Here is a 13,541-nt window from a genome sequence, read left to right on the forward strand (position 1 = left end):
CTTCCATATGACTGTTGCATTAGTCATAACCTAAGGGATCTCGTGTCAAGGACAGCCCAACATCCAGCCAGTATACCAAAGCCTTTAGCACTTATATGTGTCGTACATCACACATACACTCCCTGCATAAAGCGTAGGGCATAAAGGTGACGTATGGGTGCACACCCTCAGAACTTCTTAGCCGTCAGTCTGAATGTCATCGATGAACATCAATCTGAATGCCCTTCTGCTGTGTTTGCTACCAAACCATGTTTCAGATAAGTGCCCAGTTGGGGTTACTTCTTATCTTTCTATTTTATTTACTACTTTTGGGTTCATGTCATCCAGAAAGGAAAAGTGTCAGTTTGGGAGGCAAATTCACTATAAAGACCATCTGTTTTCTGTATGGGTGCTTTCCATGACCATATGCGGTGTTTTGTCTGCCAGACTTTTGTCCCTAAGACCCTGCGTAGCTGTCTTTGCTCTTTATCTGTTTACATTGAAAACCAGCATCGTATGCTGTTGGCTCAAGGTGCTATGGCAGAATCTTCCCATCCTGATGGTCAGCCATCTGACAAAAAAAGGCAAAAAAAATTGGGCCTGATGTGGTTGCTGTCTAGCCGTCTCCGGTTGTCTCTCTTGAGACTAGTGAAAGCACAGAGGATCATACAGTAGTAGCCTTCGATTCCTCTGCTGCGACCCTGTCGGAGACTGGCATAGATCTGACTTCCTGCATGTCCTTGAAGGCTTTACAGACATCTGCTCCTGATGTTGAGGGGGAACCTCAGCTGATTATAGCCAAGGGACAGAGGGAGATTCTGCGTATCTTAGGGAGAAGATCCCTACTATGCTTATTGAATTTCACCAGGGGTCTGACCCCCCCTCCCCAAGGATGTTTCATGTGGACATTTTTGTAGAAAAAGAAACAGTAAACCACACACATCCCCTGTAGTTAAGGGTTTCCAATGTGAATGGCAGGATTTTACTCAGGGTTATTTAATGCTTTAATAGCAGGGGTGTGGATGCCTGCTCCTCCGTGGTCTTCCACTCCTATTAAAAGACCCAGGGAACTAGACTCTTCAGATAAGGATCTGGATTCTGCAGAAGAGTCCCTGGCTTACACTTCCCAAATTACTTCCTTCTTGGACTATGGTACAGAGGAAAAGAATTCTGTTAGTGCAGATTCTTCTTTGGAGGAACTCTCCTTTGGGGATACTGTTGCCTGCACGATGGAGATTTTTAAGTGAGATTTTTCTCAAGTCTCTGACACTCAGAAAAGCTATTATAAGCTTCTCCAGATGGAGTCTCCTAAGCCATCTCCTGTTCCCCCTATTCTGGCTACCCTCCTGGATACCTTTTCAGCAGCTTCTGTGGACAATGATTCTCAGCCCCCTGCACCAAAAAAAAATTGATAGATTTTACAAGGTGCTGACAAAAGTAACTTTCTTTACAAATTTCCTTTATTTGATTGTTCTGTAATGTCTTGTCTTCCACCAGTTTTTTACTTCAGATTAGAATAATAGATCTATGGAGAGGCTGGGCAGAAGGTTTACACTGCTGCCACTTTATCCTTTTGGGCCATCAGCTACTAGACTCTTATGACCAAGTATGTTTTGGCCTTCCTTTCTGAGGTTTCCAAAGTTGTTTCTGACCTTCCTTGACTCTGAGGGGAAGGCATCTGCTTTTCCCTGTTGGACTCTACTTCTCAAGTTGCTCTCTACTCTATCAAATGCAGTTAAGATGCAGTTGATTTCTTTAGTTCTGTTGTGAGGCATTATTCTTGGCTTCATCTTCAGGCTTTGCTTGATGACATTAAGGCCAAAGATTTTGGATGTTTCTTTGGATAATACAAATCTTTTTGGTGGTGCTGCTGAACTTTTCAAGTGTCTCTAGGATAAGGATAATGCCTTGCAGGAGGTGAAACATACGTTAGTGTGTCCTATTCCTACTTTTAGGAAGAATTATCCCAGCAAATCCACTTTTGTTCATATGCAGTCTCACCTTCCACGTAAGGGGAAAAAAAGGGTTCTAGATGCATTCCTCCTGCTAAGTCTATTCAGCCCCCCACCTCCCAGAATGGTTCCATTTGGCAATTTGTTCCCCCTTTCCCTTGGCTAGGTTCTCTTATCCATCCATCTTTCCCTGTCTCCTCCAAATTGGTTAAAGATCGCAACAGACTCTTGCGGACTATTATCCATCAGGGATATTTCATGGCTTGGAAATCACTTCCTCTCTTTTTGGGCATCCCTGCTCCATTCTCCTTTGGCTCAGCGCACCATTCAACTCTTTTGGTTCAGCGCACCATTCAAACTGTGCTTTCTGCCCAGGTAGGGAGGGATTTTTATTCCAGAATGTTTTTGGTTCACAGTAAGGAGGGCACTTGGAGGCCAATTATAGAACATTCCCAGTTGAACCCCTTTCTCAAGATTCTTTCCTTTTGAATTTTCTCTCTTCAGACTCTCTTCCAGTTTTACCTCAGGCTTTTTTGGTCTCTCTGGATCTTAGAGATGCCTACCTTCACATCACCATCCATCCCCTTTTCAGTACATTTTTATATTTCTCTGTTTCTTCCTTGCATTTTTAGTTCTTTGCTTTGCCCTTTGGCCTCTCTAATGATCCAAGGATATTCATCAAATTTCTCACTCCTGTCATTGCCATTTACAGGATGAGAGTAGTTCAGATATTTCCCTATCTAGATGCTGTACTCATTCAAGCATCTTCTCCTGATGCTCTGCTTCAGGATCTCCAGTTTAGTATTTCCCTGCTACGGAGTCCAAAAATCAGCTCTGATGCTTTCTCAGAACTGTGTTTTCCTCATTTGCAGGCTTCAGACTGTCCCCATGCTGGCATCTCTGCCTGCCCCAAGGCCCTGTCTCAGTTTGTTCTTCCTGTTGCTTCAGTTGCAGCCAGAGACTTTCTCAGGGTCCTCTGGTTCATGGCTTCCACTATTCCCATGCTGTTTCTGACCAGGCTCCACATAAGAAAACTTCAGTGGTACCTCAAGTCGATGTGGCTCCAGCATCGCCACTCCCAGACTTCCGGTACCTTTTCTTTTCTGTATCAAGGTCAAGCTTTGGTGGTGGATGCATCAACTTTCTCTCAACCCAGAGCTTCCTTTCTAAGTTCCAGTCCCTCATTCAAGCTCTTTACAGATGCCTCAGACAGGGAATGGGGGGGCTCCTTCACCTCTTATGAGGTTCAGGGTCACTGGTCTGTTCGTCAGAGGTCTGAGCACATCAGTATAAAGGAGATGAGAGGTCTGCTTTTAGCTCTTCACGCATTTCCTTTCCTCTTTCATCCTGGGCCGCTCGGGAATTTCACAGACAATAGCACAGTGATATGTGATATGTCGATAAACAAGGAGGTACAAGTTCCTGTCTTCTTCACAGACTAGCTCTTCAGGTCTGGGATCTAGCTGTCCAGTATCAAGTGACTCTTCAGGCAGTTTACATTGCCTAAGAGCACAATCTAGTGGCAGACTGTTTGAGCAGGTCCAGCACACAAGCTCATGAATGGATGCTTCCCAGAGATCTGTCCTGGACATTGTCCATCTGAGGGGTATTCCTTGGGGGTAGATCTTTTTGCCTCCCATTTGAACAGGCAACTTCCTCTATTCTGTTCCAGAGTCCAAGTCCTCTGGCTTGGAAAGTGGATACCCAGTCTTTTCCTTGGAAGGGGATGTTTCTGTATGCCTTTCCTTCCCTTCCTCTGTTACCACAAGTCTTGCAGAAAATCAAGCAGAACTCTCCCAAAATCTTGCTAGTGACTTCCTTTTGACCCCAATAGCATTGGTTTCCCCCTTCTTTCTCACTTGGGCAGGGGCAATCACCACAAGTTACTTCACTGGGTGGATCTTCTCACACAAGACAAGGAGTTTCTTATCCATGCTCACTTATCTGCTCTTCAACTGATGCTATGGGTGATAGGGTTTTGATCCCTTTTAGGCACCTCTTTTCTGATAAAGTGCTTCAGTTTCCTGTAGAAGGCTGTAAAACTCACTATCAGGAAATCATGTATGTCCAAATGGAGAATATTTTCTGTCTTGTGCCTCTCTCACCATCAGGATCCCCTGTCTGTGGAGATTCTTCTGGTTCTGTCTCATTTGTGTGATCTGCTCCATGCTGGGTTAGCAGTGTTCTCAGTTAAATATCACCCGTCTGCAATTTCTGCTTGTCTGCCCTTGACTCCTCTTATAGTCTCCAGATTTGAGGCTACACACTTTCTTAAAGGCGTCCTTCATGTGGGACCTCCCAGGAACCTGGGACCTTAGATTTGTACTTGAAATATTGACTCAGGCTCCTTTTGAGCCTGCTTCCTTACAACATTGTACTTGGAAGGCTGCTGTTCTTTTGGATCTCAGTTTAACCAGGAGAGTGTCTGAATTTTAGGCTCTCATGGCTATTCCACCTTTCTTAGTTTTCCACAGAGACATGTTACTGTTCATACTAACCCTTCTTTTATGTCCAAGGAAGTCAGTGAGTTGTTTCTTAATCAGTCTACTCATCTTCCTTCTTTTTTTCCTTCTCCGCCATCTGTCATTGAGAGGTTTCTTCACACCTTGGATTGCATAGACAACTCAGATATTATTTAGATAAACCTAAAGTTATTTGCCCTTCTGAGCAGCTATTTGTTTCGTTTCATCCCAGGTCTTTAGGTCTGGCTGTTTCTAAGCAAACCATCTCTTTGGATTTCTTAGGCCATTTCGTGTTGTTATTTTTTTCTTGGTAAATGTCTTTCCTCATCAGTAAAGGTTGATTGTACCAGGGCTGTTTCCTTCTTTGGTGCTTATTTAAGCGGCTGGTTACTAATTCCATCCTTGAGGCTGCTACCTGGTCCTCTGTTCATGCTTTCACTAAGCATTAAAAGTTAGATGTTATTTCTAGGGCTAGAGCTGACTTTGCTTGGACTATCCTGCATGGGTGTCTGGAGAGCTCTTCCATGCTGTCCTTGTCACAGGCTTTCTCCTCAGGTTTCTTACTCTTCCTTAGGTTATGAATACTGCAACAGTGGTATGGAAAGACGTAGCACAGTTGTATAAAATGTTACTATAACGGTAGATGTCCTTCTCTTCACTGTTGCAGTATTCACTCCCACCAGCCTGTTCTTCTTGACCTCCTGGCCGAGAGGCTCTTCTCCTTTTTCCTCCTCCTAGATGCACATGTTTTTCCTTGTCTCTAGGAGCATTCTGTTCCTCTTGGGGCTTTTTCAGTTCTGATGGTGTGTGTCTGTCACCTTTATGCCATGCGGATTAGGCATGGAGTGTACATATGACATACCGTGCCTATAAGAACTGAAGGCTGTGGTATACTGGTTGGATGTTGGGCTGTCCTTGGCAGGGGATTCCTTAGGTTATGAATACCGCATCTGTGAAAAGAAGAACATTATCTGTTATGGTAAGATTTTACACAACTGTACTTTCTGGTAATTGTTTTCTCCTGTTGCTTCACAGTTTCCTTGTGTCAATTGATGAGCCTCACCATGGAGGTGAGAGAGGCTGGTAGTTAGTCATCTTTGTCCCTGAGCCATGGAACCCATGATCATTGGGAATTGTCCTCACCATTTCCTCAGCTGAGGGTCTGTGAAGTTTCCAGGTGGCAGGAGGAGGGTGTCCAGCTACCTCCTATGGTAGCTGCCTTCATACAATGTTCAGGTCCTGTATGAAGGTTTTTGGTCACCTACTTTCTGTTGGTTAGGGACAGAAGCATCTATTTAGCCTGGATGCATGGTGGGTTTTTGAGTGCTACTCTGTTGATGGACTTTCTGTTTGGCTGTGATCCCTCTAGCCCTCTCCAGTTTCTGGGGTTTAACCCTGACATACTTTCTGTACCTGTGTGGAGTTTGAGTTTTCTGCAGATACTCTGGTTTACTTCCACTTCTCAAAAACATGCTGTTTGATTAAAATTGACAAGCTTAGAGAGGCTATCACCAATGACAAAGGCTCCTTTTCTGGCCTACTTGTGGGTGAAGCAACATGGGGAGGGAGCTCAGTCCTGTCACCTCAGGGACTATGTTCTGATGGGGAGGGTGTTTAACCCCTCCTGATGTAGGTTTAAAATGGGATGGTCCTGATGATCACCCTTTAGCTGGCAGCCTTTCCAGTGAAGAAGGTTTGGAGCAGTGTCTTGCTGCTTTCTGCTTGGACCTTTGTCATGGGATAGTCTTATTTAATGCAGGGCTGCTCTCTGGTCCTCTCCTCAGGATGACTGGCTTCAGCATTTGTCAACTTGGTTTTGGAGTTGCTCTTCAATGCCGTATAGCTTTTTACCTTTTCCCCATGTATATTCAGATCTATATTAAATCAGCAAACGCTAATTTATCGACCCTTTAAAAGTTGTTGTTGTGTCTTTCAGCTTTTCCCGGTTAGGGGTCACCACAGCAGAACTCCGGTCTGCTAATGATTGGCAGTAGATTTTTACGTGCCGATTTGCCGGCCCTGACACAACCTTCAACGAAGGTACGCCCATTCACGCATGTCTCCACACAGAAGACGCTCTAGCTAAGAATCAAACAGGACAATGTCTTAGCGTGAGGCGACAAGCTTGAAATCTCGAAGACATGGAACAGCGATTTTTTTTTTCCCAGGGAAAGAAATCGCTGTTCCACCAAAAAAAAAAAAAAACCTTCAAAACAGTAAATTGTTAAATTTACATGTAAAAATGGGAAAAAATTGCTGTCCCATGTCTAAGGGATTTCAAGCTTTCGCTTTTAATGGGTCGATAAATCAGTGTTCGTTGATTTAATATAGACCCGTATATTCTTTGTTGTAGCTTTCACACTTGTCCTGGTGTGCTCCTTCAGCTTGTTCTGTCTGTGAGACGTGTAAATATTTAACTTATTTGGAGGCATCCTTCTCACCATAAAACCATGCAGAGTGAGCATCATACACTCACACCCTCACTTCCACTACATTCTCAACAAAATCACTTTAAAATGTTATATGCCAAGGCTTTTCAAAAACCTCTGCCAAAGAATCCTAGAACTAATAAAAATAAAATTCTCCATCTTATCTCCTCTATGCACACCTACAGTTTTTAGTTACTAAGAATCAGATTGGAAGAACATTTTAATATGAGTGAAGTGAAGTTAGAACAGTACTGAATACCACATTTATCTTGAGTTTACATCAAAGAAATACCTTGTGTGTATCTGAACTTATAAAATTTTTTATTTGTTAAATTATGATTTGTAATAAATAACATTTGTTGCAGCTAACTCGGTAGAATTTAATAAGTTAATGTGAGAATTGCTGAAATTATAATACCTTGTGGTTCGTGAACATATTGGATTTTGTGAAAGTGGGTTGTGTTGCAGTGCTTAATATTCTAATATGACTATATGCAATTTCTGTTGAAGTGGAGTAGCATAGTATAGGAAGATGTAAGTGATCTCCTTCATGAACCATCATTGGAGGTAAGCATTCTGATAAGTTGGGCTCTCTCAACTTTTATAGTAAGTTATTTTGCATTTGCTAAGGGTTCCTCTAACGTTATTATTTATGCAGATAATTTTGCATTGTTTGCATGTTTATCAACTCCGGAATCTTACCTTTACGAATTGAAAAATTACTGTGGTCTAGTAGTGTTGTGGGCCTTTGATGACCACCCAAATACAAATTTGTGGTAAACTAAGGCTTTGTTCTTTCTTCGTAGTCCCCTAATACAAATTTATGGTAAACTAAGGCTTTGTTCTTTCTTCCTAGTCCCCCCACCATTGAAAATAATAGGAACAGGATGCAATTTGATAAAACTGTTTTGATTTATTTCTTTGGTCATTTCCAGATGGAGTATCTCACTAAGAATGTTTTCTTTTCCTCGAGTAGCCCTATTGTTGTAGAAGTAAACAACAAGGCTACTCAAACTTTTAAACATTAATTCCCTGTTTGTTAAATAGCTAGTGAAATCTGCTTTATTATGTGTTAGATTATAGTGCAGTTTTTACACCATTTAGTTTATAATTAATTTTGACTTTGAAAGCAGAATAACAGACCATATTAAAATGTTCTTTTGTTGCACCTATGGATCATTGTCTGTCATAGATAAGTAAAGGAAACAAGGTGAGTATTTTATTTTGCAAAACTTGTTAGTTTTTCTTTGTAGGACAGAGGTGTGTCATATTTTACCACATCAAATTGTAAAAGAAGAACATGTTACAGCAAGATGACCCTGAGGTAAAGGGAGTTTGCTGTCCAAAACTATTTGGATAAGAAAAAAATTAAGGCCTTATCCCGTTAGGCCAAAACTTCTTTAGGTGCTCAGGCATCCATCTTTGACATCCCACCCAAGAAAAAGAAATATGTGGAAAAAAAAAACCCTCACAGAAGGAACAATGAAAGATAGTAGCTGTCAGTTCAACCCCTGGAAGTCTGCCTAGATTTGAGGGTGTTAGATCCAGAAATGCTCTTTTGCATCCCCCCTTTGGCATTTGTCCTGCTGGAGGCTTCTAGAAGTACTCCACTGGAGGTCACTATACTATCAGAACCTAGCACGCTGAAACTTATTTCTTGATTGCTAGTCCGGGTATATCACTGTGAGTATCTCTTACCAAAACCATAATTGTGGTAATTGAGGGTGAGTACAGTGATTCCGTAAGCCTTGTGCTTTAGTACATACATAGTCAAAGCCCAAGACATGTATCTGCATGTCCAAGCCTTTGAGGTGGCCCCAATCAACTACTTCTCCAAGCTCCTTGTTACTGCCATCCTTGAATGTAGTTGAGCCTGTTTGTCTAGGTCCTTACTTTGAAAAGGTGGCCACTGCAAAGTACTTGGTATACATTCAGATAGCCTGGACTTTGACTATGTACTCATGCCCAAGACTCATGTCCCCATCCTCCATAGTTATCTTCCCAGGGAATGGTTCAAGTTGGCTTAGGTTATCATGGCTTTATTTAAAGCCTACAACATAGACTGAACCAGCCTTTGGTGTCAAGAATCCCACCTCAGAACAGGAAAATTAAACTTGTCCCTGGGAGGAGTGGAAGTCTTCTAATTCATAGAAAGAACATTTCGTATACATTTCCCTGATGGTTTCCCTTTTAGGTTATAACACTGATACAGTGGATCACCTCCAGAGTTTGCCTTATTTGGTGTGATACATTGCTAAACTGAAAGATCACTTTAAGTGGGAAACCAAGGAGGTATACACCCAAAAAAGATATACTGACCTTCTTGGTTTGTATACTCCTAAACTAGTATTAGTTTTGTCAGTCCTGTAGGCTTTGCAGGATACATTTGTAGCCCCATCCCGGGAACCAGGCTGTTAAACTCCTAGTAAGGCAGGCCGATTCTACATGATCCGATGTTCCTGTAATTATCTGTACAAAAACCTTAATGTAGATTCAGTTGTGGTGCCTCTGAGTAAAGGTCTAAACTGGTTGTAACCCCTTGATACACTTTCCAATGTCTAGTAGAGTAGAATATTGTGCTTCTTTGAGAAGAAAGTCTACATGGCAACAACTCTAGCCCTCGGAGCCCTCAACTGTCAGACCCATAAGATACTCGGTGGAGAGCCTTGGCCAATTTAGAGAAAGCATAGGAAATTTCTGATGGCACTCAGAGGGTGATATGTTTGAAACTAACCCAAATAGTTACTCTGATGAGTATGTATGCCATTAAATATGGACACTGGACTGTAGATGCAGCATCCATGGCTGCTGCTGTAGGGCCGTTTTTTTAGGAAACATGAATGGCCGAATGCAACTTCTGGCTAAAGGTAAAAGTGCAACTTTTTAATGCCCCCCGTTGCATAATGATTTGCTGTTTGGACACGCCCCCATTTGGAAAGTAAAAAAAAAAAATGAAGGAAAAGATGAAGACCATATGGTCTGTTAAACAATTTTGTTATCCCTCATTTCCAATAAATGACAGAAATTGCCCATCCAAGAGTTGACCCTCTTCATTGGCAGAAGTCCTACTGGTTATGACTACTGCAACAGTTATCCCACTTGAAGTACTACTGTTATGAAATGTTTCTTATACAGTTTCAGTTTATAATTTATTGATTTGAACAGCTTTGTGGGTTTTAGCACCACGGTACTATTAGAACACTTGTTAAAGCATGTTACTTTTAATTGTCCTCTGAATGGTTATAAAAATGTGTTCCTTTTGGTTGCTGTATGAATGTTTATATATTGAAAGCATGGTTACTGACCTAATATTATTACATGAGTTATAGAATATTTAATCTTTATGTAATGTTATACGACCATTTTTATGTAAATTGGCTAGGTGTAATTACTATGTACAAATACATGAATAAAATGAAATTGAAATGAAATATTTTTGCAAAGACTATTCCACTGTGGCCGTAGCAGCAGTGTACATCTCTTGTCTCCAATGCATACTGGCTTATTTTGTTTGTAAAGATCTGGGTTAGTCAAGGGCTTTGATGCATTTCAACTTGATTGTGTTTCCTGGCTTCCTGTGCTGCACCTGCCTCATACCCTGCCTCTTCCAGGCTTGAACATGCTTGTGTTATATTTATAAAATTTACTTGAGACATGCTGACCTGGAAGAATGTAAAATTGCTTTTTTCATTACTTTATTCTTATGAATAAAAGTAGCACAGTCAGCTCAGCAATTAAAACTTTCTGCTAATCTTTCAGTGCATTGCCTGCATGTGTGTGCGGGGGTGGGGCGGGGAGATGGGGTTTTAGAAGGTAGGAAGTAGAGGTCTTCTGCACTATACTGTTGCCAGATATACAAGTAGAGATGGATGAAAAGGAAGGAGGGTCTACTCTGGACAGGAATGATATCTTATAATGATAGTTGCTGTCAAAGTGTTGTTTATCCTTGACATGAGCACTGTCTTATAGTTATAAATGTGATGGTAGTTGAGGAATCCACAGTAGACACAGCCATTATCTTGTAATGACAAATGAGATGCATTGAAAACTGGGAAGGTGGTTCTGCTGTTCATATGAGCAGTTAATTGTAGTGACATTTGGTTGGAGATAGACAGGTCAACCCAAGGTGCTAAGCATGGTCTTAAATTGACACTTGAGGGAGAGTGTGGAGTTTATCTTGGGCATGATCACTGTAGTCACATTTTGGAAGAGATGGGTAAAAGGGGCGGTCTGTTTTAGATAGGAGCAGTCTTTTATAATTATAATGATGGGTGGATATATAGGGTCAGACAAAGGTATTTCCTTGATACGACTGCAATCTTATAATGACAGCTAGAGGGATAGGACATAGGTTTACATTTAAAATACTTCTGTTGGGTATTGTCTACTGCTTGTTGTCACATGTCACTGACAAGGCCATGCTACATCTATCTAATGGAGCCCTCTTTAGTTGTTATTGTAGTAAAACTCTATGCACCAGTCAAAGATGTTGTAGTGCTGTGCTGCCTGTACCTTTGTGTGTCTGAGCCATTGAACTCAGACTGTGCAACAGAAAAATGGATTCTTCTCAAGTCCCATCCAATTTGAATTTGGTGGAAGTTTTGTGAAATGTAAAAGTATTCCTCAAATGTGAATTTCATTTGAAATTAAACCCAAGTCATTTGTCTGATGTCTATCCAGGAGGACATAGTGTACATGTTGATACTTGCCAAAAGTCATAAATCAATTTTTGTCACTGTCAAAGTAATCTTAACTTGTCTTAGTTAAAGTAAAACATTAGTAAGACCCTGTATAAGCTTTCCTGCTCCTATATTACAGGTAAACAGTACATAGTTTGCAGCTCAGTATATGTAATTGCTTTTCATTTTGTTGTTGTGTAGGTTTAACATGTTACCATGTGAGTCAAGCAGTTGATGTAAACCAAGTGAAGAAAACAGTCAGTCAGGCTATGTGGTCTGTTTGCCAAGAGTGCCTCAAGGAAAGAAGATCCTTTGATGGTGATTCAGTAACACCTGATGTCTGGCTTTGCCTGAAGTGTGGTTACCAGGTAAGAAATTCCTTTATGTGTTTTGCTTGGCAAACATCCTGATGAAAAATTTGTGTCATGGTACCTACCATCTGCATTGTTTAATCTATTTTTAATCCTGTAAAGAGCTTTGTTGTGGTCACTTGTGAGGCTTGATTTTCTTTGGAGGCAATTAGGCACTTCTTCCATGTTTCTGGCAGAACTGTTACTGCATTGCGAACATCTCACCAGCAGGTATTACTTACATCACCTGCAATATTATTCTGTAGCCACCTCATTCCTGTACAGTTATTTCCCTCATTGGATGGAGTAATAAAAGTTTCTTGATTTGTGTTTTTTTTTGTTAGAGTAGCAGTTTCTTATTTTCTTCATCATTTCAGGTTTCCATGTACTTGACTTAATGCACATTTTTTCACATCTGTGTAACTGAGGAATGAAGCCTGATTCCATTAGTTGGTATTATCACTGTGTTTCCTCTTTAGGGCTAGTCAGTGACACTACTTTCTTAAAGGTCTTCTTTTCAGCCTTCATACCTGCCCTTTAGCTGTTTTGGTCCTGTTGCTGGGCTTAGCCATTGTTTCTACCCAAGAGCTATTAGTGGACTCCCCTTTGCCTTCAGTAAGCCTCTTGGGCCTCATCCTCCTCCACCAGCAGCAGTCTTCAGGAGTTGCGACAGGTCTTATTCTTCTTCTACTACAACAACCCTGCAACTACATAAATCTGATCAAGGTCATAGCACAACTATCTTTCTTGAGATAATACCACAACACCTTATGTTTTGCTGTGATTTTCACTGTACCCCCTTTGGTCTGATTGATTCCTGGGTAGCATTCATTTTTACCTGAATAAGCTAAGATGCCTTTTTTTCAACAGACTGGCTAGCTGATCTCAACTTATTTTTTTTTTCCTTTTTTTAATAGCCCTTCCCTAGTGTGCACTTAACCAACCCACTGATTTCTATACCTTCACCCATTTGGCCCATTCATTCCTTCTGAGGGACTGTGAGTGGTCCCAGAGGATGAGCTCACCGGTGCCTCCACATAGTCCAAAGACCTGCCCCCCCCATGCAGTTCACAAATAATATGTAAGTAAGTAAAGTAAAACTGGGCACATGGCAGGGTGAGAGTCTAACAACCCTTTTATTCCATGACCTTGAGTTCACTGTCTTCCCTGTTTGGGGGAAGATTGGGACCATCCCTTCTCTGGTACAGAAGCTCTACACGCACATCCATTGCCCAGATCAAAGATCGCCAGCACTGTCCCTCTTGAGATACAAAGGGTGAAGTGTTAGGAGGTGGACCACTCAGACACTTGGGGGTGGTCCAGCATAACCAGATCCAGAACCATAGCAGGGTCATCTGGAGCCATGGGCAGTTTCCTAGGCTGCCGCCCCCTCAATATAAGATCTGCAGATTGAGAGGGAAAAATCAAAGCTATTCTGTGCTCCAGTAACTTGTGGCAAGGTGCTTGTTACATCTCTAACAAGCACCATGCTGCATTTACTAGATGCCCTCTGCTTCAGTCATCCAAGTAACCAAGCCCAACATCGAAAAGTGACATTGCAAGAAGAAAAAATCCTGCTCCAAAGCCACAAAACGGTATTTTAATAAACAAATGTAAGCGCTTTCACTTTCCTGCATTATCTATGGGAAGATTAGGTTTCACATAAACGGTGGCACTGCAGTTACATAGA

General features: G+C 41.5%; 1 protein-coding gene across 4 annotated transcripts in view; it reads left to right on the forward strand.

Moving 5' to 3' along the window:
• USP45 (ubiquitin specific peptidase 45) overlaps positions 1-13,541 on the forward strand; it is a 2,611,314-nt gene that overhangs the window by 397,782 nt on the left and 2,199,991 nt on the right. For all 4 annotated transcript variants that reach the window (XM_044065130.1, XM_044065122.1, XM_044065103.1 and 1 more), the window contains exon 3: positions 11,703-11,869. In XM_044065130.1, the coding sequence (XP_043921065.1) occupies positions 11,703-11,869 (167 nt within the window). The remainder of the gene's footprint in view (positions 1-11,702; positions 11,870-13,541) is intronic.

This window comes from Protopterus annectens, chromosome 1.part0, assembly GCF_019279795.1.
Source record: "Protopterus annectens isolate FY-2018-M chromosome 1.part0, PAN1.0, whole genome shotgun sequence".
NCBI lineage: Eukaryota > Metazoa > Chordata > Ceratodontiformes > Protopteridae > Protopterus > Protopterus annectens.